The 25,912-nt window shown below is 45.6% G+C and overlaps 1 protein-coding gene across 4 annotated transcripts in view; it reads left to right on the top strand.

Moving 5' to 3' along the window:
* LOC119963117 (AF4/FMR2 family member 1-like) overlaps positions 1–25,912 on the top strand; it is a 210,477-nt gene that overhangs the window by 11,344 nt on the left and 173,221 nt on the right. Inside the window, exon 1 of one of the 4 annotated variants that reach the window (XM_038791731.1) lies at positions 5,436–5,455. The exons of the other annotated variants lie outside the window; for them this stretch is intronic. Coding sequence (XP_038647659.1) covers positions 5,451–5,455 — 5 coding nt within the window. The 5' untranslated portion in view covers positions 5,436–5,450. Of the gene's footprint in view, positions 1–5,435; positions 5,456–25,912 lie in introns of those variants that run through there. 4 annotated transcript variants of the gene reach the window in all.

Raw genomic sequence — 25,912 nt, 5'->3', positions numbered from 1 at the left:
AAATGACCCTCTTATGGACTGATCTGACCTCTTCTCACACCTTCTCTAATGAGTAGTACTACACTCCTGTATGCTTCACCCGGTTTGTGTTTACATTGTGTACTTTATGCTTGCCCTATGTATTTTCTTTTCATGTACAGAATGATCTGTCTGAACAGTATGCAGAACAATACTTTTCACTGTACCTCTGTACACATGACCATAAACAAATCCAACATGTGCAAATACAGCAAGACCTAGACAATATCCAGGCTTAGGCTGACTAGTGACAGGTAACATTTGCGCCACATAAATGCCAGGCAATGACCATCAATAAGAGAAAATCAAAGCATCGCCCCTTGACATTCAATGGCATTACCATCACTGAATCCCCAACTACCAATATCTTATTGACCAGAAACTGGACTGGACTAGCCATATTAATACTGTGGCTACAAGAGCAGGTCACAGGCTAGGAATCATGTGGCATGTAACTCCCGTCATAACTTCCAAAGTCTGTCGTCCACCTACAAGACACCAGTCAGGAGTCTGATTTGAATACTCTCCACTTGCCTGAAATGCAGCTCCAACAGCACACAAGAAGCTCAACACCTCCAGACAAAGCCTGCTTGTTTTACACCTCTTCCACAAGCATTCACTCCCTCCACCACCGACACACAGTAGCAGTAGTGTGTACCATCTACAAGGTGCACTGCAGGAACTCACCAAGGCTCCTTAGGCAGCACCTTCCAAACCCACGACCACTATCATCTAGAAAAACAAGGGCAGCAGATTAATGCGACTATCACCACTTGGAAGTGCCCCTCCTAGTCACTCAGCATCCTGACATTGAAATATATCGCTGTTCCTTCACTGTAGCTGGGTCAAAATCCTGGAATTCCCACCCTAATAGCACTGTGGGTGTACCTACACCTTGGGGACTGCAGCGGATCAAGAAGGCAGCTCCCCACCACCTTCTCAAGGGCAATTAGGGATGGGGAACTGGCCTAGCCACCAAAGCCCACATGCTGTAGAGTGCCCTTTCAGAGGGTCGGTATAGACACAAAGGGCCAAATGGTCGCCTTCTGCACTGTACATGTTCTGTGATTTAAATTTGTGCCATGATTAGCCTGTAGATCATTACGTTTGCCCCTTTTGTTTCATTGAAGTGTACAAAATATTAATTTTCCATGTTTGATTTGGAGATCTCCAGAAGCAGCACTCCTGAGCTTGGTGCTCCAATGACAATCTTGCAGGTGTGAATGTAGTGAAAAAATTGCATGCATAATGTCAAAATTATCCAGGCCATGCACACAGGAAAATTTCAAATGTACCATCACGTTCCTTCATGACAAATGGTCTTCAGTGATCAGGATTAATGAAGTAGCAATAGCTTAGCGTAGGATAGGGAATGGGTACAAGACGAGAGAGCTGGGTTATAGTATTTTGGGCACTGGTCTTTCACCTTTGGGACCTGGTGTTCAAGTTCTGCAAAGTCAGGTGGAATGAGCTTTCCTAGTCTGCTGCATGTAGTAATAATAATAATAATAATCTTTATTAGTGTCACAAGTAGGCTTACGTTAACACTGTGTAATGAAGTTACTGTGAAAATCCCCTAGTCGACACACTCCAGCGTCTTGTTCGGGTACACCAGAGGGAGAATTCAGAGTGCCCAATTCACCTAACAAGCACATCTTTTGGGACTTGTGGAACGAAACCGGAGCACCTGGAGGAAACCCATGCAGACATGGGGAGAACGTGCAGACTCCGCACAGACAGTGACCCAAGCCGGGAATCGAACCCAGGCCCCTGGAGCAGTGAAGCAAGAGTGTTAACCACTGTACTACCGTGTTACTGTACCGTGTAAGTATTTACAGTATGAGTGGAGGCGACATGGTGGTGCAGCGGTTAGCACTGCTGCCTCACGGCACTGAGGAACTAGGTTCGATCCCGGCCCTGGGTCACTGTCCATGTGGAGTTTGTATATTCGCCGCGTATCTGCGTCGGTCTACAACCCAAAACGATGTGCTGGGTAGGTGAATTGGCCACGCTAAATTGTCCCTTAATTGGAAGAAATAAGAATTGGGCACTCCTAAGTCTCAACAGTATGAGTGTAATTACAAACTGCTTGGTGAATACATCTATCATCAATCAGCATAGGTTTTTAAAAGGTATGTCAAACCTGAGGAAAGAGCTCTTGGAAGTAAAAGACCAGGTTTATAAAGGAAATACATTGGCTGTGGTTTATGTGCATTTTCAGAAGCACTTGTTACACACTGAATAAGCAATGTTTAACAAACAATCCATTGTTTAAAGGGGAATTTGATGGTTGCTTGAAAAAGAGGAACCATGAATATTGTGCAAAATGGTGGGATTATTCCAGTTGTTCCTGTGAAGGAAAACGTTAGTCCAGGCTTTGATAGACAAAATTGTCCCTTTCTGCTTTGCAATATTGTGATTCAGAGTGGTTAAAGACCTGATTAAAAGCTGGGTCTGTGTGAGATAGTTCTGATTTTCACACTAGTAGCCATCAATAATGTTGTGGTGATAACTTGAGACTGGCTCAAAGAAGGGCATGACTAGATACAAGATGTTAAATGAGGGCTAAGACTTGGATCTATCAAAGTTTGCTGATGATACAAAACTAGGTAGAAGGAGGACATAGAGGCTGCAAAGAGATATGGACAAGTTAAATGAGTGGGCAGCAAGATGGCAGATGGAGTATAATGTGAGGAATTGTGAAGTTATTCACTTTGGTTGTTAGAATAGAAAAGCCGATTTTCATTTGTGAAGCTTTTTGATGTTGAAAGATCTGGGCTCGCTGATACAAGGAAGGAAGTTAGCATGCAGGTACAGCAAACAGTCAGGAAGGTAAATGGCATGTTGGCCTTTTGGAAGAGGATTGGTGTTGAATTGGGTTTTGGTGAGAGCATATCTGGAATGCCATGTGCAGTTTTGGGCTTCATAATGAAGGAAGGGTATAGGGTCCCCCTGGGTCGAGAGGATTGTACTAGGATGAGAAGCTGAGGACTGAGAGGAGATCTCATTGGTAGGGTAGGCACCGAAGGGGGTTGATAGGGTAGGCGCCAAAGATTACCTCTCATCAGGGAACTTAAATCACGGGTACAATCTCAGGAAAAGGGGCTGATCGTTTGTGACTGAGATGAGAAAAATGACTTCACTCAAAGGGGTTGTGAATCTTTGGAATTCTCTACCACCCACAGGGTGTGGATGCTCCGTCATTGAATACAGGTACGGCTGGGATAGGTAGATGTTTTGGCCTCGGGGAATCGAGAGATTTGGGGAGTGTGCGCGAAAGTGGAGTTGAAGCCCAAGATTCGCCATGATCTTTTTGAAAGGCAGTATAGGCCCATCAGGCCATGTGAACTATTGCTCTTATTTCTTCTGCCCTTGTGTTCAGGAAAGATGGAATGGAAAGAAATGAATAGGGGTGTTGGGGACTGGTTAAGGAGAACATTGGAGAGAGGACATCTGGGAGGGGTCAAGGATCAAATGTATTTGATTGGAGCAGAGCAACAGTAGAATTACCTTTTACGTTGTTGGGTCTATTCTGTCGGCCAAGAACTACTGGGGGAAAATATGGATGAGCAGATTTGCAGAGAATTATAGAGTCGTTATCATGGAACTTTAATTATCCAAATGCAGACTGGGATATTAGTAGTGTAAAGAGCAGAGAGGGGCAAGGGTTTCCAGTGTGTGTTCAGGAGAATTTTCAACACCAACATGTTTCAAGTCCAATGAGGAAGGAGGCACTAGACCTGGTTTTGGGGTGGAGCACATTTCTGGAGGGGAACATTTAGGGAACAATGATCAAAATATTGTCAGCTTTAGGTTTGCTATGAAAAAGGACAAGGAGCAATCCAGAGTTTTTAAAAAATAAATAAATCGGGGGAGGATCGACTTCAATGGGGTGAGAACAGGTCTGTCCCAAGTAAGTTGGAATCAAAGATTAGAAGACAAAATTCAAATGGAAAAAGGGGCTGCCTTTTAAAAAGGGGGTAGTTCAGGTCCAGCCGAGGTACATTCCCAAATTCATGCGAGCCTGCTCCACCATTCAACATGATCATGGCTGATCCTCGATCTCAACACCATATTCCAGCCCTTTCTCCCAAACCTCTTGCCACATTTAGAGTCTAAACATCTATCTATTTCCATAATTATATTTGGTGATTAAAGTTAATAAGTCACCAGGACTGAACGAGATGCATTTGAGGATAATGAGGGAAGTGCGGTTGGAAATTATGGAGACTCTGGCCACAATATTCCATATCTCCTCAGATACAGAGTGGTGTCAGAGGGCTCAGAATTGTAAATTTTACAAGGGTATAAGGATGAGCTCAGCAACTGAGTTTAACATTGATGGTGGGGAAGCTTCTAGAAACAATAGTTCAGGCCAAAACTTAGTTACTTGGGCAAATGTAGATTCATTAAGGAAAGCTAGCACATGTTTTAGGGCAAATCATGTTTAATTAATTTAACTTTTTGATGTGTTAACACAGGGTTAATGGGTTTTATGTAATGTACATGGACTTCTTCTGAAAGGGATTTGATAAACTCGCAGAACAGGCTAGTGAGCAAAGTTAGAGTTCATAATAAAAGGGGCAGTACTGTGAACTAGCGTCAGGTTAAACTCCAAAATGGGAACAGACAGGCTGGTGAAATGGGAGGATTAGGACAGCTGAAATCTAATGAGAGAAGTATGAAGTGATTCATGTTGGTGGGAAGAACAGAGGGGCAATATAATCTAACTGGTCCAATTCTAAAGCAGATGCAGAGGCAGAGGGACCTGGGTGTGTGTATGCACACACTCATTGGAGGTGACCGGGCAGGTTGAGGAAGTGGATAATAAAACATGTAGGATTGTGGGCATATAAATAGGGGCATGGAATGCAAAAACGTTTGGACATGCCTGTGTCAAACACTGGCTCGGCCTGGGTTGGAGTATTGTGTCCGGTTCTGGGAACCACACTTCAGGAAAAACGTGAAGACGCTAGGGAGGCTACAGAAACAAATCACGAGAATGGTTCCAGAATGAGGGACTTCAGTTACGTGGATAATTCCGAGAAGTTGTGCCTGTTCCTCTTGGCGAAGAAAAGTTTTGAGGCAATTTGCTCAAGGGATTCAAAATGTCCATTGGGAAGAAAATATGGCCGATGTATATGGCCATTATATTGTTGTGCTAAATGGGGCCAAATTGAAACATGGCAAGATTTACAGCACTTGTGTCCATTTAACAAATGTGTAAATTTTCACTAAAACTGGAAATTCTGTAAATATTCCAGCGATGGTTCAAACATCCTTTACGATCTGCACTTTTTTTTTTTCCCCAGCGCTAAGCCTGTTCCTGTTATCAATGCGGATAGATATTTCAGACTTCGTCTCCAAGTGTTATACTTTTGATCCTTTGAGGCCAACAAGCATTTGCATGAACCTGTCTTTCTGCTGTGTCGATGTGGTACTTCAACTTTAATTGAAATTTTAGCATTCATAGATTTTTCATGTGAAGATTCTAACAAGTGTTCTGAATGTTGCCTCTGAAGCAGCTGGAAAGTTATGAACTTGGTACTCGTTTCAGTGATTGCAGCATTGTGAAAATGAGGGGTTGCATCTGCTCTGATGTGTGAAGTAGCTGTTAGGATAGAGTGTCCTTTTAAACACAGTTTGAAAGGCGAAGCTAACCAATACAGTTCAGATGCGTCTTGGACATATTTTTTGAATTTAACTTTTTTGTGTAAAATTGAAGAACTTTTTGAAGCAAATAGTTTTGGGCTCTGCAGCCCAAATGTGGATTTCTAGTCTCCCTTGGAATTTTTACCAACAATTTTCCCAGTTTAATTGTCCTATAATTACACTGTCTATCACTTCTTCTTCTCTTCTTTTCCCTCCCGCCCCCCCCCCCCCCCCCCCCCCCCCCCCCCACACTTTTTCTTCTGAACAATGTTCGCAGTCCTCCAGTCCTCTGGCACCAGGCCTGTAGGAAGAGGATTGGAAAATGATGGTCGGAGCCTCTGCTTTTTTCTCCCTTGCTCCTCTTTTTGGGCTGGGATATGTTTCAACCAGCCCTGGTGATTTATCCACTTAGGAGACTACTGAACACCTTTTTTAAAGTTTAAAAAAAATTTTTTTTAAGAGTGCCCAATTATTTTTTCCAATTAAGGGGCAATTTAGCATGGCCAATCCACCTATCCTGCACATCTTTTGGGTTGTGGGGGTGAAACCCAAACACGGGGAGAATGTGCAAACTGAACACCTTTTTAATGTTTTCTCCCTCACTATGTTGAACCCATCCAATATTTCATACTCCTCGTTAACTCTAATGTCCGTATTCTCTTTGTGTCCATCTTCACAAAAGTGTTAATTCAAAACCTTGATCACACATTGCAACTTCATACATTTTTTGGTTTCTAAAGGGGCCTACTCTTCTCAGTTAATCCTTGCTCTTTATGTATTTCTAATACACTTTTGGCTTTTCCTTGATTTTGCTTACTAATATTTTTTTATGCCCTCACTTTGCCTCCCTACTTTGTTTCATCCCTGTGTCATGTGCGAATACCTTTAAGAAATGGGTGTTTATAAATGGGTATAAATATCTGTAGTGAGAGTATCTTTAAGAAATGGGTGTTTAATACTGCAGTGATGTCAGAGAGTGTGTGGAGCTAAACTTTTTACTTTCATTTTAGGCTGTTTGCTGCAGGGTGTGTTTTAGTTTAGTTTTCAGAGCTGGATAGCTGCAGTCACAGCCAGAAGGTGTATGAATCTCTTTCTGTAATCTAAAGACTGTAAATCGATCCTGGTGATTTAAAACTAATAACAGTAGTGACTTTAACCTGATGCGCTTCTAGTAAAAAGTGTTTCAAGTCTTATGGATGTTAAAAGGAAAGCTTAAAGTATTACTTAGTGTTGTATTCTTTGGGGGTTGTATTTGAATTAATGGTTGCTAAGATGTTCACTGTATGTTTTAAAAAGGTTAACTTGAGTTCATAGAATAAACATTGTTTTGCTTTAAGAAATACCTTTCCATTTTTGCTGCACCACACCTGTAGAGTGGGCCGTGTGCTCCCCACACCACAATGTATTGAAAGTTGTGGGTCAGGTAAACTCTATGCTACACTTTGGGGTTCTCTAAACCCTGGCCCATAACACCTGCGCTCGTAACTCCTTGAGGCTTTCTGCAGTATTGCGCTCTCCATATCTGACATAGTTTTGTTTTGCTTTATCCTACTCTCCATGCTCTTTGACATCCATGGGAGTCTAAATTTGGGAGTCTTCCCCCCCCCACCCCACACACACGCTACTTTTCTTTGCAAAAACACTTGTTCTCAAGTCTCTATGTGCTCCTTGAATACCTCCCACTGCTGTGACACTGATTTATCTTCAAATATATCTAGTTCATCTTTGGTAAATTCCATATCCGCTTCGTGAATTTGGCCTTTCATTAATGTCTCTGTTCTTATCTCCATCTTCCTATTTCCAGTCTCTATCCATTTTTCCCTTGGCAAATGAGGGCAAGGGATAGATCAATAGAGATGCAGTGGCAGACATTTAATTGGACATTTCAGATTACACAGGATAGATAAAAATTCTAAGGAGAGGGACCACCACCCGTGGTTCATAGTATCAAACTTGAAGAATAAGCATATCATTGTGCAAGGATGGGTGGCAGATCAGAAGATTGGACAGAATATAACAAATAGCAAAAAATGACCAAGATTAAAAGGGAGGGAAATAAGAGAAAGCTAGCTGGATATATATAGAGACAAATAGTTTCTATCGATATTTAAAAAGAAAAGAGTTAAAGTGAGCGTTGATCCTTTAGAAATTGAGTCTGGGGAATTAATATTGGGAAATAAAGAGATGGTGAATGAATTGAACAGTTATTTAGCATCAATCTGCACTGTAGAGGATATAAGTAACATCCCAGAAATAGCTATAAATTGGGAAATGGAAGAGCGGGAGTGGGAGGAGCTCAAGAAAATTACAATCACCGGGAAAGTGGTACTGAGAAAATTGCTGGAGCTGCAGGCTGAAACGTCCCCGGGTCCTTATAGATTTTACAGTGCAGAAGGAGGCCATTCGGCCCATCAGGTCTGCACCGGCCCTTAAGCCCTGTAATCCAGTAACCCCACCCAACTTGTTTTGGACATTTAAGAGCAATTTATCATGGCCAATCCAGCTAACCTGCACATCTTTAGACTGTGGGATGAAACCAGAGCACCTGAAGGAAACCCACGCGGAGAACGTGCAGACTCCACACAGACAGTCACCCAGCTGGGAATCGAACCTGGGACCCTGGAGCTGTGAAGCAACAGTGCTACCCACTGTGCTACCATGCTGTCCATTTCTAAATGGTGCTAGATTGCAGAGCTTGGAACAGGATGTCTTATGGGGAAAGGTTGGACAGGCTTAGAAGAGTAAGAGGCAAATTGATTGAAAGATACAGGGCAGGATTCAACGGTTGCGTCTGCCCGGCAACCTGGAGAATCCCGCCCGAGGTCAATGGATTTCTCCATTCAGTGTTACCCATGGTGTTCTTGTGGTGTGCAGAGTAGGGTGGGAGAATCTAGCCCATAGGGTCCTGAGGGATTTTGACAGGATGGATGTGAAAGGATGTTTCCTCCTGTTGGAGAATCTAGAACTAGGGGCCATTGTCTTAGCTGGGTGAACCCTTAGTTTTGAACTGTGGTGAGGAGAATTTCTTTCTCCAAGGATCGTGAGTCTTTTGAACTCTCTTCCTCAAATGGAAGCAGAATCTTTGAATATTTTAAAGGGAGAGGCAGATAGATTTATGATTAACAAGGGGCTCAAGGGGGTAAAAGGTTTTCAGGGTTGTGAGGTTGAGATTCCAATCCGGCCAGCCATAATCTTATTGAATGGTGGAGCAGGCTCAAGGGCTGAGTGGCCTACTGCTCCTCAGTAGTACGTTTGTGTTGACTGAGTTTGTGCACTGGTTCGGGTTTGCATATGATCTTTTATGATGAATAATTTTGGTAAGGTTTCGGGGTGGCATGTGGCGCAGTGGTTAGCACTGGGACTATGACGCTGAAGACCATTGGGTCTGCACCGGCCCTTGGAAAGAGCACCCAGGGTTTGCACCGGCCCTGGGTCACTGTCTGTGTGGAGTTTGCATGTTCTCCCATGTCCGCGTGGGTTTCACCCCCACAACCCAAAGATGTGCAGGCTAGGTGGATTGGTGACGCTAAATTGCCCCTTAATTGGGAGAAAAATAACTGGGTACTCTAACTTTTAGTAAGGTACTAGTTTGCCACAAAATGGTGGCCAGGTGGAAATTGGTGCCTTCGGAAGGGGAAAGTGGAAAGTAATTGCCAAAATAAAGCAGGTACTGTGTATACATAGAGCTGTTTTAAATTAATGAGTTGTATGAGCAGCCGTTAAAACTCGCAGCCAAATAAATCCAGGTAATGAAAATGGGCAAAATCTTTGAGGGAGATGTGAAACCTGTTTCTCACAAAAAGTGTATTTGTATGGAGCCTTTAGTGTAAATAACATATCTTCAAAGGCTTCTGAATGGCATTGCATTAAAAGAGGCAGAGGCGTGTTCAAAGAGGTAGGTTTTGAGGAGTGTTTTAAAGCAGGGAAGTGAGGTGGGAATTCTAGAGCTTGAGGTCTAGGCAACTTGAGGCACTGTCACCAATAGCGGAACATTTAACATCAGAGAGGCTCATGAAGCCGGAGTTCGAGCAGGTAGCTCAGATAGTCATGGAGCTGGAGGAGATTACAGAGATAGGGGAGGGGTGAAGGACCCGGGTCCAGACGGGTACCCAGTGGAGTTTTATCAAAAGTTCACGGGGATATTGGGGCCGGTGTTGATGAGGATGTTCAATGAGGCAAGGGAGTGAGGGATAATGCCCCCGATGATGTCACAGGCCATGATCTCACTGATGCTGAATCGGGATAAGAACCTCGAGCTGTGTGGGTCCTACAGGCCGATATCCTTGTTGAATGTGGATGGCAAACTGCTGGCCAAAATTTTGTCCTCCAGGATTGAGGATTGTGTTCCGGATGTTATTGGAGAGGACCAGATGGGGTTTGTTAAGGGTAGGCAGTTGGTGGCCAATATAAGAAGGCTATTAAACGTGATCATGATGCCCCCGGAAGGTAGGGAGGTGGACAGAGTGGTCACAATGGACGCAGAGAAGGCTTTGTTTGGGTAGAATAGGAATATGTGTGGGAGTTACTGGAATGGTTTGGATTTGGGCGGGGCTTCGTTGACTAGGTCAGGTTGCTGTATCAGGCTCCTGTGGCAAGCGTACGGATGAATAGGACAACTTTGGACTCCTTTAGACTGCACCGGGGGACGAGACGGGGATGCCCCCTCTCCCCACTGTTGTTTGCGCTAGCTATAGAGCCGCTGGCAATTGCTCCGAGAGCTTGAAGGGGCTGGTCCGGGGGGGTGGAGCACAGGGACTGGTCCGGGGGTTGGGGAGAGCACAGAGTCTCGCTTTATGCAGACGACCCGCTTCTGTATGTATCGGACCCAATAGAGGGGATGGAAGAAATCATGAGGATTCCAGGGGAATTTGGCCGGTTTTCAGGGTATAAGCTAAATATGGGAAAAGTGAGATGTTTGGGGCCAGGTGAGGAGACAGGAGAGGCGATTGGGGGGAGCTACCGTTTAGATTAGTGGGGGGATGTTTTGGGTATCTAGTCATCCAAGTGGCGCGGGAATGGGACCGCCTGCATAAATTTAATCTGGCCCGACTAGTAGACCAAATAAAGGACTATTTTCGGAGCTGTGATGCGCTTCCGTTGTCACTGGCTGGGAGGGTGCAGACGGTGAAGATGATGGTCCTCCCAAGATTCCTGTTTGTATTTCAGTGTCATCTCATTTTTGTTCCACGGTCCTTTTTTAAACGGGTCGACAAAGTGATCTGGCTGTGTTTGGGTGGGCAAGACCCCACGAGTAAGGAAGGTAATGCTTGAGCGGGCTGCTGCTGCCAAATTATAGTAACTATTACTGGGCGGCGAATATAGTCATGATCAGGAAGTGGGTGGTGGGGGGAGGGGTCTGCATGGGAGCGTATGGAGGCGGCTTCATGCAAGGGCACCAGTTTGGGGGCATTGGTAATGCCGCCTCTGCCGTTCCCGCTGGCACAGTACTCCACCAGCCCCGTGGTGGTGGCGGCCCTGAGAGTCTGGGGGCAGTCGAGGAGACGTGTGGGAGCAGATGGAGCATCAGTCTGGTCCCCAATCTGTAATAATTACCGGTTTGCCCCGAGAGGTATGGATGGGGGGTTCCGGATGTGGCAGAGAGCAGGGATTGAGAGGGTGGGGGCTATGCTTTCCGAGTATGAGGGCGCTGGAGGAGAAGTTTGGGTTGGTGAGGGGAAACAAATTCAGGTACCTGCAGGTGCGGAACTTCCTCGTAAACAGGTGTCAACCTTCCCGCTCCTATCACCAAGGGAGATTCAGGACAGGGTCGTTTCCAGAGGGTAGGTGGGAGAGGAGAGCGTTTCTGACATTTATAAGGAACTTATGGGGTCAGAGGAGATGCAGACCAAGGAGCTGAAGCACAGTCGGAGCAGAAGCTGGGCGGAGAGATAGAGGATGGTCTTTGGGCGGACGCGATGAGTAGAGCCAACACGTCCACAACATGTGCCATACTCAGCCTGATACAATTCAAGGTCGTTCATCAGGCTCACATGAAATGAAATGAAAATCGCTTATTGTCACGAGTAGGCTTCAATGAAGTTACTGTGAAAAGCCCATAGTCGCCACATTCCGGCGCCTGTTCGGGGAGGCTGTTACCGGAATCGAACCGTGCTGCTGGCCTGCCTTGGTCTGCTTTCAAAGCCACCGATTTAGCCCAGTGTGCTAAACAGCCCCTGTTTGACACATGACAGTGGCCCGGATGAGCAGATTCTTTGGGGTGGAAGACAAGTGTGTAAAGTGTGCGGGAGGACCAGCGAACCATGTCCACATGTTTTGGGCATGTTCGAAGCTTAGGGGATTTTGGCAGGGGTTTGCAGAAGTCATGTCCACTGTGTTGATGACAAGGGTGGCACTGAGTCGAGAGGTGGCGATTTTTTGTGGTGTCAGAAGATCTGGGAATCCAGGAGGAGAAAGAGGCAGACGTTCTGGCCTTTGCTACCCTTGTAGCCCGGAGACGGATACTATTAGCTTGGAGAGACTCAAAGCCCCCGAAGTCGGAGACCTGGCTATCGGACATGGCTAGCTTTCTCTGTTTGGAGAAAATCAAGTTTGCCTTGAGAGGGTCACTGTTAGGGTTCACCCGGAGGTGGCAACCGTTCGTCGTCGACTTTGCGGAAAATGAATCGTCAGCAAATGGGGGGTGGATAGTTTAGCTTAGAGTAGGGGGTTAATAAAGGTGGGACCTGTAAAGGAGGGAGATGGCTTTTGCACTATGTTTATAGATTCATGTACATTGTTTATTTTGTTGTAATACCAAAAATACCTCAATAAAATGTTTATTTTTTAAAAGTCTGGCTATAACAAAGATATGGATGAAGGTTTCAGGAGCAGGGAGATGAGGCAGGGACTGTCGAAGCGATCTTCCAAAGGTGGACATGGAGTTCTTTATCATGTTGTGCATATGAGGTTGCAAGCTCATCCCAAGTTTGGGAACAGCCTGATTAAGCCTCAAGACAATTGTCAGGGAGAAGGATGGAGGGAGAGTTGGGAAGGGGACAAAAGGCAATGGTATTGGTCTTCCTTATATTTAAATGGGGGAAATTTCTCTCTCAGCCAATCCGTCTGGCATTTAAAAGGCAGTGTCTAGAGAGAGGAGGGTGAAATAGAGGTGGAGTATATGTGAAAACTGATATGGTGTTTTTGGGTGAAGCAGCATATGGATGACAAATAGGAAGAAAGCAAGGATTGATTCTTGGGAGAAGCCATAGGTAACGCTATGGGAGCAAGGAGAGAAGTCATGCAAGTGATTGTATGGCTCCTACTAGATATATAAGAATAGAACCAGGTAGGAGCAATCTCACCCAGCTGGAAGACAGTGGAGAGGTGTTGGGGGAGGGTGATGTGGTCAACTGTTGAAGGCTGCAGACAGATCAAGAAGGACGAGTCGGGATAGCTTTCTGTTGCCATGTCACAAATGACATCCTGTGTGACTTCAATAACAGCCACATCAGTATTGTGGTAGGGTGAGAAACTGATTGGAGGGATTAAAAAATGGAGTTCCGGGGGGTGGCATGGTGGTGCAGTGGTTAGCACTGCTGCTTCATGACGCCGAGGTCCCAGGTTCAATCCCGGCTCTGGGTGACTGTCCGTGTGGAGTTTGCACATTCCCCCTGTGTTTGCGTGGGTTTCGCCCCCACAACCCAAAGATGTGCAGATTAGGTGGATTGGCCACGCTAAATTGCCTCTTAATTGGAAAAAATTAATTGGGTACTCTAAATTTAAAAAATAAAATTTATTTTTTCTTTGGCCGAAATTGGGAAGCAGAAACACTGTTCAAGAAATTTAGAGAGGAAAGGGAGATTGGCGATGAGACCGAGGGGGTCAATGGTTGGATTTTTGAGGAGGAGGTAATGACAGCAGATTTGAAGGAAAAGGTGGACAGAACTTTTGGAGAACATTAACAAATGTCAGCTAACATAGGAGGAGGAAAGAGAAGTGGGGGGTCGTTTAGCTAAGCAGCAGGAGGTGGCTCTCCTGGACAGGTGAGAAGGTATGAGTAAAGATAGGAGAGAAAAAGATGAACATTTCAGGCCTTGAGCAGGGGGGGGGGGGGGGGGGGAACAAAACTTATTAGTTTAGCCCAGTGGACTAGTGGCAGAGGCAGCTGATCGCATTGTCTTAACCTTAGTGACAATGAAATCCATGAGCGCCTCACACTTGTTGGTGCTGAGGGTGGAGGAGATGGGAAGAGGAGTTTTAGAAGTTGAGAAGTCCGAGATTATTTTTGCATTCCAGACTGATCCTGGAATAGTGAATAGTTTTAGCAGATGAATGCGGGACTGCATGGTGCTTTTTGTGGTCCAGCCAGATCTTGTAGCTAAACCAGCTGTCCACCATTTTGTTCAAGTCTGCATTCTTGGACTTGAGGGAGGGAGAGAATAATAGTATTCATGGTGATGAAAGCATTGAAGGTTAGGGTGTGATTGAGGAGATCAGTAGATGCAGAAATGAGAGGGGAGGGCTAAAGGGCAGACACTTTTGGGATTTTGAAAGTACAGTAATTTAAAAAAAATTTCAAGAGGCAATTTAGCGTGGCCAATCCACCTTGCCTGCACATCTTTTTGTGTTGTGGGGGCGAAACCCATTCAGACATGGGGAGAATGTGCGAATTCCACACGGACAGTGATCCAGGGCCGGGATTCGAACCCGAATCCTCAGCGCTGTAGGCAACAATGCTAACCACTGTGTCACCGTGCTGCCCTGAAAGTATAATGATAAGTGAATAGGGAATTTGTCTTTTTTCCCCAGGGAAAAATGGAAATGAATATGGAAGGAAGTAGGATTTATAGGGAGAAGCTGGATATGGCTGGAGAGCAATACAAGAGATCAGAGGTGACCTTATCTGTGATTCATATTATGGCAGTAGCCAAGCAACACGAGATGGCAAGGTCAAGGGGCTGTGGTCGTGAATATGGGTTGGTTCATTTTCATGGAGGAAAAGAATATGGGAGAATAAGAGGCCATTGAACTGAGGAAAGAGAGAACGTGATAAATTGAAATCACCTGGGATGAAAAATAGCTTGGTGCAAAGGCTGAGGAAGAAAAATAGTGAAGATATCTTGCTGTGAAAATACATAAATGTGTAAACACCTCTGAATAGCCAAGACGTGCACAATAATGGACACTTGCGTTAAGTATTGAAGTCCTCTGAGCCATTCTCTGCATTGCAAGAAAGAGGGAACATTTTCAGATAGGGAGCATAAAATTACTGGGAGGGAGAGAAGACATCCCCAGAGAAACAGCTGATAGAAAATTGCAGGGACACCATTTTAATTCCGTGCAGCAACCTCTCATGTCCTTTAGAATACATCATTACTTGCAAAATTTGATTGTACCTTTATTTGGTCCTCAATGATGAGGTGTGGTTCACCCAATACTGACGACAACCTGGTTACATTAACCGTCATAGTGACAAAGTGAATTTTAAAAAAGGAAATGAGGCATAACAGCAGCATCAGTCATCCTGCTATAGCGGTTTTCTCACTAAAGTGTTTACATTTAAATTGTACTCGGGTGGTTGTGTATGTGTGTCACCTATTGCATGAACCAGACTGACTACATTTCCATATGTGTGTTTCCTGACACAAATTCCATTATTATCATATAGCATTCATTTTGTAAATGTTTACAAAGTCATCTCCACTTAAATCTGAGATCTTTTTTCATCCTTGTATGACTTTCATGAGCTACTGATAAAATCAATCTTCCACAGCAAGCACACTGCAGTATCTGGCTTCGCAACAGCTATCTTCCGGTAAATACAAGCAGTTTTTCCTTTTAAAAACATAAATCTTTTGGACTGACTTTATCTTTCTATTTTCTTTTCTCAAAACTGCGCTTTCTTTTCAGCTGACATATATTCACAGCAAGTTGACAGGCTCTTGGCCATGGGCAAGTGACTTGGCCCTCCCTGCAGTGGTTCAGATGCTCGGGGACAACTCCGGTGTGACCCAAGTTTGTTCTGAATCTTAGATCCAATTTTAATGGAAGGGAACAGTTAAAATAATAAGGCCACATCCGTCCCTCCCCTCCATGCCCACTCCTTTCTTACTGTGTCCACAGGAAGGAAGCTGAGCCCTGTTTTAAATCAGCTGATCAGGTCCAATATTGTAATCCCGGTCCCAATCGACAATATCTGGCAAAACTATTTCGAATCAGATACTGGGCTCGAAGAGACCCAGAAGATAAGGTTTTTAATTTTATTTTTCAGCTCTTTATGTGCCCCAGCACAGACAGGAAGGCTCCTCCAAGCTTCACGAGAAAGACTCGAGCTTGACCCATTCCCTAATTTCCCACCCACTAACTAACAAGCAGAGACTGTTCCACTGGGCCCGACTGCAGCCTCTTGTCACTTCCGAGGGTGTCGATCTGGAGTCTGCAGCAGGCTTTGGACTGCAGTATATATTTAGAAATAGCAAAATGAGCAAAAGCCGGTCCATGACTGACATGTTTCATTGAATGGGTCAGATTGTGCGCTTAACTGTCACAGGTGGATGTGATGTATAGTCCCCATGGCTTCCAGCCATAGAGCTTTACAACACAAAAAGAAGCCCTTCGGCTCATCATCTGTGTCGGCCATCATGCACCTATCTATTCTAATCCCATTTTCCAGCACTTGGTCTGTCGCCTTGTAAGCTATGATGTTCCAAGTGCTCATCTAAATGCTTCTGAAATATGAGGGTTCCTGCCTCTACCACCCTTTTCAGGCAGTGAGTTCCAGATTCCCACCGCCCTCCGGGTGAAAAAGCTTTTCCTCAAATCCCCTCAAAGCTTTTTGCCATTGCCTGAAATCTGTGCCCACTGAGGTGTGTGTCTCTGCGCTGGTGGAGGGTGGGGATGACAACTGCGACTGGGACAAGATCTGCAATGCTTCCGCTGTTCCCATCTGAGACGGGGCCATATCCCTCAGTGCCTCATCAAGGTCAGCCTGGTACTGGGTTACGTCCCTCAGCAAGTCGGACATTCTGCCGAGGCCCTCAGCTATGACCATCACTAACTGAGCCACTCCTTGGGCACGTCCACTAATGGCGCTGAAGTCGTGCACCAGGCTCTCTAGCAGTTGCCATCCTAGCAGTGTTGACCACGGCGCCACACATTGCCAATGACATGCCCTCACCTGTAGCATCTGGGACTCCTCCAATCGGCTATGGGCCTGCTGGAGTGTTGCTGACATCACACTCTGAATGTCCCGGCCACACTATAACGTCTCTATCTGGCTGGGACCTGGGATCCAGCAGTCCTCTTGACTGCTGTCTCGCCTGGGCGTTCCTGCTGACACTTGTGTGGCATGAATGTTCCCCCTGATGTTCATCAGCAACTGTGTGATGCTAACGTGATTGTGCCCCAGAAGCCTGTCCACTAATGTTGCCCACCGAGTTGCATGTCTCTGCGCTGGTGGAGGGTGGGGATGACAACTGTGACGTTTCGATTGCGGTCTGGTGTAGGTCATTGACCTTCTTGCAGCACGGGAGACCAGTCTTCCTGGTCATGCTTACCGAGCTGATGGCTGCTGCCACTTCATCCCAGGCAGCACTTGGCTGCCCTGTGGCCCACCCTTGGGGGAACAGTAGATGCCTCCTGGCTTCGACTGCATCTAGTAGTCTGCGTTTCCAAATCTTGGGGCCGGTCGTCTCAGTGCTATGGCTGCGAGCTGAATCTGGTTAGCTACTGCAAGGCAGGTGGGGCTGCTGCTAGTGAGCACAGTCCCGGCGAATTGGCCGGCGAGCCTTCATTTGCGGCGCAAAGCAGTGGGGGCCTCGTTAAGTGGACCAATTAACGTATTGCATTACCGGCCTCGCCAGGAAGCTTGCAGGACGTTCCCGCTCACTAACATAAGTAGAAATCTTTCCGGAGAATCGTGCCCAACATTTCGGTGAGTTTCCCTCCTTCAAGAAGTGGGAATGTTCACGGTGTTCAGCACCCTTTGTGACTCCTCAGATCCTTAAGCAGCCCATGTCCATAAGCAGAAAAACCTGGACACCGTTCAGGCATGGGCCGATAAGTGCCGAGTAACGTTCATGCCACACAAGTGTCGGGCAATGACCATCTCCAACAATAGAGAATCTAACCATCTTCCATTGGCATTACCATCACTGAATCTCCCACTATCAACATCCTTGGGTGGGGAGGGGAATTACCATTGAGAGAACTGGACCAGCTGTATAAATAAGTGGTGACAAGAACAGGTCAGAGACTGGGAATTCTGTTGCAAGTAACTTACCTTCTGACTTCCTAAAGCCTGTCCACCGCCTACAAGGCATAAGTCAGGAATGTGATGGAATACTCTCCACTTAAGATGAGTGCAGCTCTAGCAACAACTCTAGAAGCTTGACACCATCCAGAACAAAGCAGCACGCTTGCTGTCACAAAGCACTCTGATGTTACCTGCGAGGGTATCCCAACTTGGAACACCGGTCCGTGGGGTGCATTCGTTTTTGTTTGGTATGAGGAAACGAGTGAAACCCCTGTGAGAATAAATAACCCAGTCGTCGGGTAACAATTATTAAAGCCTACAACAGGATTACTCTACTGTCAGACAATTACTGTATGAGTTGCTGAACACGCATGCAGTTTTATGTAGAATGTACTCCTTATTCCAAAATATACTTATGATTGGTATATATGCGTGGGTTTCCTCTGGGTGCTCTGGTTCCCTTCCACAGTCCAAAGATGTGCCGGTTAGGTGGATTGATCATGCTAAATTGCCCCTTTAGTATCCAAAAAATTAGGTGGGGTTACTGGGTTGCAGGGATTGAGTGGGAGCATAGGCCTAGGTTGGTCTTCAATCTTTCAGACAGTAGGTGCAGACTCGATGGGCTGATTGGCCTCCTTCTGCACTGTAGTGATTCTGTGATGCTATACCTCTGTAATGTTCTCCTAACAACATCCAAATTAAATAACCAGCTTATAGTTATCACACAATGCAGAGATGATACGCCAGTCTGGGAAATGTCTTCACCTGGTCCAGGCTGCTAGCTGAACAACTAGCTTGTCTGCTTCCTGAGCCTGCTAGATATTAACTACCTGCTTGGCTTCTGATCGCCCAGCCAATTATACCTTTTGTTCCTCTTTGATTATGCCTTCTGTGTATTTGGCTCTCTGCCCTATCAACTTCCTGCCCATACAATCACATATGTATTCCTCATTGATCTTCTCAAATGTCTATAAACTATTTCTCTTCCTAAACCATTCACATTTGATTCGAATCTAGATTGCCTTTGAAACTCGTTACTGGGGAGAGACTCAACTCTTTGAAGCTTTTTGAATACTGGCTACTGCTGTCTCCAGGCACATTTCTACCTGTTACTGGACATCTCTCTTCCAATTAGTTGTGTTTAATTCATTTTGCTGTTTGGATTTGTCCTGCTTTTTGTGGAAAGCATATTTCCACATTGCTGGGTAAATGCCAGAGTTGTAGCAGTGCTAGACTATGTGCACAGCTAGTTCTAGGGCACAAGTCTTCAGTGCTACTGTTAAAATGTTGTCAGGGCCCACTGCCGTTGTGTTAGCCAGTGCATTCAGCGGCTTCTTGATATCATGTGGAGTGAATCAAATTAGCCAGGGTCTGCCATCCATGATGGTGGGAATCTCCATATGAAGCCAAGATGGATTATTCGCTCGGCACATCTGGCTGAAGATGGTTGCAAATGCTTCAGTCGTATCTATTGTAATGATGTGCTGGGCTCCCCCATCATTTTTCTTTTATAAAGTTAAGAGTACCCAATTATTTTTTTTCCAATTATGGGGCAGTTTGGCGTGGCCAATCCACCTACGCTGCACATCTTTGGGTTGTGGGGATGAAACCCATGCAGACACTGGGAGAATGCGCAAACTCCACACGAACAGTGACTCGGGGCCGGAATCGAACCCGGGTCCTCAGCGCTGTGAGACAGCAGTGCTAACCACCGTGCCGCCGGACTCCGCCATCATTGAGGATGGGAATGTTTTGGCCTCCAATCAGTTGTTAATTGTCCACTACATTTTCTGCCAATGTGCATATGTAGTGCACTGTTTTACTCCGTGGCATCATTGCGAGTAACTGAGTAGGCAGTGGTCAGGAGCAGGGATGCTTATCAAACCGTTTTAAAGATTAATTTAAAAAGCCTTCCCTTCTGCTTAGTGCTTTCCCTCCATCCATTCAATACCAGGGTTAATGTGTCACACTGACCTGACTACAGTGTCACACTGACTACAATGTTGGGATCACCCGAGAACTAAATCCTTGTGTTAAACTTAGCAGTATAAACAGACCTATGTTATCACAACTGAGCACCTTACCAAACTTAAAAACCCAGTACTGTATTGTAATTTATTGGTACAAATAGCCTGTAGAATTATCTGGGAATGATAACAAAGGAGAACCAGTGGACATGATTTATTTAGATTTCCAGAAGGCCTTTGACAAGGTGCCGCATAGGAGACTGTTAAATAAGTTAAGGGCCCATGCTTGTAAGGGTAAGATCCTGGCATGGATAGAGGATTGGCGGGCTGGCAGAAGGCAGAGAGTGGGGGTAAAGGGGTCTTTTTCAGGGTGGCAGCCGGTGACTAGTGGTGTACGTCAGGGGTCTGTGCTGGGACCACAACTTTTCACAATATACATTAATGAGCTGGAAGAAGGAACATAAGACACTGTTGCTAAATTTGCAGATGATACAAAGATGCAGGGACAGGTAGTATTGAGGAAGCAAGGAGGCTGCAGAAGGATTTGGACAAGCTAGGAGAGTGGGCAATGAAGTGGCAAATTAAATACAACGTGGAAATGTGAGGTTATACACTTTGGAAGGAGGAATTTAGGCATAGACTATTTTCCAAATGGGGAAATGCTTAGGAAATCGGAAGAACAAAAGGACTTGGGAGTCCTTGTTCACGATTCTCGTAAAGTTAACATGCAGGTTCAGTCAGCAGTTAGGAAGGCAAATGCAATGTTAGCATTCATGTCAAGAAGCTAGAATACAAGACCAGGGATGTACTTCTGAGGCTGTATAAGGCTCTGGTCAGACCCCATTTGGAGTATTGTGAGCAGTTTTGGGCCCCGTATCTAAGGAATGATGTGCTGGCCTTGGAAAGGGTCCAGAGGAGGTTCTCAAGAATGATCCCTGGAATGAAGAACTTGTCGTATGAGGAACGGTTGAAGACTCTGGGTCTGTACTCGTTGGAGTTTAGAAGGATGAAGGGGTATCTTATTGAAACTTACAGGATACTGCATGGCCTGGACAGAGTGCACGTGGAGAGGATGTTTCCACTGGCAGGAAAAACTAGAACCAGAGGTCACCCTCTCAGACTAAAGGGATGATCCTTTAAAACAGAGATGAGGAGGAATTTCTTCAGCCAAAGGGTGGTGAATCTGTGGAACTCTTTGCCGCAGAAGGCTGTGGAGGCCAAATCACTGAGAATCTTTAAGACAGCGATAACGAGGTTCTTGATTAATAAGGGGATCAGGGGTTTTGGGGAGAAAGCAGGAAAATGGGGATGAGAAAAATATCAGCCATGATTGAATGGCGGAGCAGACTCAATGGGCCGAGTAGCCTAATTCTGCTCCTATGTCTTATGGTCTTATGGTAATAGCACCGGGGGGGGGGGGGGGGAAGAGAGAGAGAGGAGAGAGAAGAGATAAAAACCATCCTTAAGTTTGCATCCATTAAACTTGCAGTCCCAGAAGAGTGCAGAAGCCAATGATTACTCTGAAATAAATAAACCATTTAACAAATTTGTTTGAATGTTGCAAGCACCCAGTGTGTGAAATAAAGGAGGAAAGGTGACATTTTAAAGATTTCGGGGGTAGAGATCATAGTCTGGTTTTTGCTCACACTGTATGTCCTGCAAATGATGGACATTGGTTTTCTGTACCTGCACAGATGTTTATTGGTGACCATCTTGTGTTAGCAGGAGACGCATGCTAATTGCCCGCCGTCATTCATGCTGCATAATGTGGGAAGGTGTCCTCCATGTGAAGACTGGACTCCTTTTATTTAATAAATTGAGCACTCAATTAATTTTTTCAAATTAAGGGGCAATTTAACATTGGCAATTTAGCATGGTCAATCCACCTAGCCTGCACATTTGTGGGGGCAAAACCCACTCAAACACGGGAGAATGTGCAAACTCCACACAGACAGTGACCCAGAACCGGGATCGAACCCGGGACTTTGCCGCCTGAGGCAGCAGTGCTACTCACTGCGCCACCGTGCGAAGATAACTCTTCAGTGGAGGCAGATGAGAAAAGCTTATTTCTCAAGGTGATCAGCAGGCAATTGAGCCATGTGTATCATATATCCTCCATTAAGCCACCAACCGTAACTGTAGACCCTGACGCACCTATCTGCCATTGACTGAGGGCAACTGACTATTGGCTCGATGTCACTGGGGAGCTAACACATACCTTCACCATCTGGAGCTAACTTGCAACATTGATTTTGCACTGCCAGTGGTGTTGGAGACCACCGCCACCTACAATTTTTCTGTCTTCAGTCTCTGATTAAACACAATATTGAGAAAGGGCAGTGGTGTTGAGTTCCATTCCACCGGCGACCCAGCAGAAGTAAGATGTGCTGAATAGCTCCTTCTGCGCTGTAAGATTCTGTGATTCATTTTAGGCATGCCATGTTACCACTGATGCATTGACAATATGACTAACATTGGAAACATAGGAACAGGAAGGAGTAGGCTATTTAGCTTTTTTTCGGGATTGAAATTCAGTGAGATCATGGCTGAACTGCAACCTAACTTCATATATCCACTTCTCCCCCATATTCCTTAATACTTTTGGTTAACAGAAACCTACTTGTTGACTGTTAACTTGTTAACTCAGTGATTTGGCCTCTACAACCTGCGGCAAAGAGTTCCACAGATTCACCACCCTCTGGCTGAATAAATTCCTCCTCATCTCTGTGTTAAAGGATCGTCCCTTCCGTCTGAGATTGTGTCCTCTGCTTCTAGTTTTTCCTACAAGTGGAAACATCGTCTCCACATCCACTCTATCCAGGCCTCACAGTATCCTGTAAGTTTCAATAACATCCTCCCTCATCCTTCTAAACTCCAACAAGGACAGACCAAAGTCCTCAACCGTTCTACATACGACAAGCAACTGGATGAAGCTGACAGATGAAAGAAGGAGAAAGGGTTCTTGCCACTCTGGGCTTTATCAGCAACTGGCTCACTGGCAAGTCCCCATAAACCTTGATTTCCAGCAGAATTGTCGTCTAGTTCTCGATGTCCCCTCTTCCTTAATTGCTCACAATTTATCAGAAGAGTTCCCAAACTTAAGACACAACAAAATAGTGAGTAATTCAGCAATACTTTTTTTAAAGAAAATATTTTATTGAGGTTTTTATAATTTTAACATTTTAAACAGCGATCCATTACACACAAAAATACCACAATAATATACCCAAACCACCCCCTCAGCATAGACCCTAACTCCTTCACCCCCCCCCCCTCCTGCTGATGGTCAATATTCCTCGAAGAAGTCGATGAATGGCTGCCACCTCCGAGCAAACCCTGTAGTGAACCCCTTAAGGCAAACTTAACTTTCTCTAGCCTAATAACCCGACTTTGGAGGCTTCGAGTCCCTCCATCCCAACAAAATTCATCTTCGGGCCACCAGGGTGGCAAAGGCCAAAATGTTGGCCTCTCTTCCCAGCCCCCCTGGGCCCCCTGATCTTCCGACACTCCAAATATTGCCACCGCTGGACTCGGAGGCACCCTCCCTTCCTGGACCTCTGACCTGAGATCTGAGAATCCCTGCCAAAATCCCCTCCGCTTCGGACACGCCCAGAACATATGAAAATGGTTTGCAGGACTTCCCCCACATTGCCCATACCTGTCCTCCACCTCCTCAAAAAACCTACTCATCCAGGCCAGAGTCATATGAGCCCAGTGGACCACCTTAAATTGGATCAGACTAAGCCTGGTATATGACGAGGATGCGTTCACTCTCCGCAAGGCCTCCTCCCATCACCAGATTTCTAACTCTTCCTCCCACTTCCTCTTCACCTCCCCTATTGGAAACCCTTCCCACTCCATCATTTCCTTATATATTTCCGAGACCCACCCCCTCCCTGACCCCTGTTTTTGACATCACCTTATCCTGTAGTCCACTTAGTGGGAGGTGAGGAAAGCCCGGAACCTGCCTCCGGACAAAATCCCGCACTTGTCAGTACCACAACCCATTCTCCCCCTGGCAACTCAAACTCCTTCTCCAGCTCCTCCAAGCTCGGGAAACCCTCCTCAATGAAGAGATCCCCAAATCTCTCAATCACTGCTCGCTGCCACCTCCTGAAGCCCCTGTCCAACTCCACCCTGGAGCGAACCAGTGATTGTCACAGATCGGTGACCACACCGACGACCCCTCCAGTCCCGTGAGCTGCCTCCATTGCCCCCACAATCTCAGGGATGCCACTACCACGGGGCTTGTGGAGTACCGAGCTGGCGAGAACGGCAGATGTGCCGTTAACAAAGCCTTCGGACTTGTGCCCTTGCCAGATGCCACCTCCTCTCGCTCTCACACTTTACCCCTCCCGCACTACCCACTTCCTAGCCATCGATATATTAGCCGCCCAGTAATAATAAAGTTCGGAAGGGCCAACCCCCGCACCCCCACTCAGGTTGGACCACCTTCACCCGCGGGGCTTTCCCGCTCTATATGAAACCTGAGATCGCCGCATTCATCTTCCTAAAAAATGCCTTGGGGATGAAAATTGGAAGACACTGAAAACGAACAGCAATCTCTGGAAGACTGTCATTTTCACAGTCTTTACCCTCCCCGCCAATGACAGCGGGAGCACGTCCCACCTTCGGAAGTCCTCTTTCATTTGCTCTATAAACCTGCCCAAATTTAATTTATGAAGGTGACCCTAGTCCTTTGCCACTTTAATACCCAGGTACCGACAACTCCCTCCCACCACCTGGAAAGGCATCTCCCTCAGTCTCCTTTCCTGCCCCCTTTCCTAGATCGCAAAAACCTCACTCGTGCCCGAAAAGCAGGCAGCACCTTTGGTGGGTAAAACAGAATTAAGGTTTTGGGTTGATAATCTTTAATTAGGAATTAGAAGAAGTTTCAGATGTAATCATTCCTAAACAAACAGAGTTGGAATAGGACTGGGAAAGGGGTGAGGTGGATGAGGAGCAAAGTACAAAAGGAAGGGAAGCAGAGATAAAATGACAAAAGGGACAACGGTGTAACACAAGGGGTGGTGATGGGGCAAGTTTTCCTGGTCGAGAGGAGGTGTAGATGGTTCCAGCAGAGCTATTAACCAGTTCCTGCTGCCCTAGAAAATGGAAGCTGTGATTATGATCTAAACGTTAATCATCTATCTCTCTCCACATACGCAGCTTCACCTGTTGAGTGCTTGCAGCATTTTCTGTTCTAACCTAATTGACTTTTTCTTAACTTTGTGGCAGCATTTCAAGCAGGCAAGAGTTCACAGGTACCAGCAGCTGTTGAGAATCCTTGTCAAGCGGCCAATTTTCATTAATGAGCTGAGGGTAATTACAGCTGAACTGGAGCACATCCTGATTCAATATTCACACCTTGCGTAACGGGGCAGGAGTGCTTGAATTTTCTGTTTGCATTGAGAGGTATTAAAGTCATGTAATGCCTAAGCCCCTGGCTGAGATCAGTTGACGTTCGCGACAGTGATCTTTCTATTTTATATGGCTTAAACAACGCACACCATGCAAGTTGATTAACTGAGCTATTGCAAATATTTTGAGCCAGACCTGTAATTGCTTCTGTCATTCCAAATAAACAAACTTGGTGCTCGGCCTTTGAAAACGTTAATGTGATCCAGATCTAACAATTAATTTAGTGTGATAAGCTGAGTGCTGAACTTTGCAGAGGTATCTTATCCCCTTTCAGGTCGTGAGGTGTTGGAATACACAGGGATCGAAGCAGAGACTGTGTCACATTTAAGAATAAATTAGATTGGTGGTTGAATGGGTGCCGAGTGGACACATGGAGTAGATTACTGCTGATGCGGAGGGTAACTAATGCAAGTTGAGACTTTAGGTACGAAATGTACTCTGGTTTGGGTGCAAGACCTACTTCCTCTTCATAATGGCTTTGCTGATGTTTCCAATGAGTTTAGGATTATGTTTGTTCTTGATTAATATTTATGCAACTTACTAAAATATCCTTTGCTTCTCCCTCTTCCCCTCCAAATCTCCTTGACTCTTGACCTTTGCCCCTAAGTCACATCACCGAAGTCAAGTTGCACTAGTCGCATGAGCAGATGGCTGGATGATC

This window comes from Scyliorhinus canicula, chromosome 3, assembly GCF_902713615.1.
Source record: "Scyliorhinus canicula chromosome 3, sScyCan1.1, whole genome shotgun sequence".
Taxonomy (NCBI): Eukaryota; Metazoa; Chordata; class Chondrichthyes; order Carcharhiniformes; family Scyliorhinidae; genus Scyliorhinus; species Scyliorhinus canicula.
Note: the sequence above shows the minus strand (reverse complement) of the source record. Positions and strands in the feature narration are given on the sequence as shown.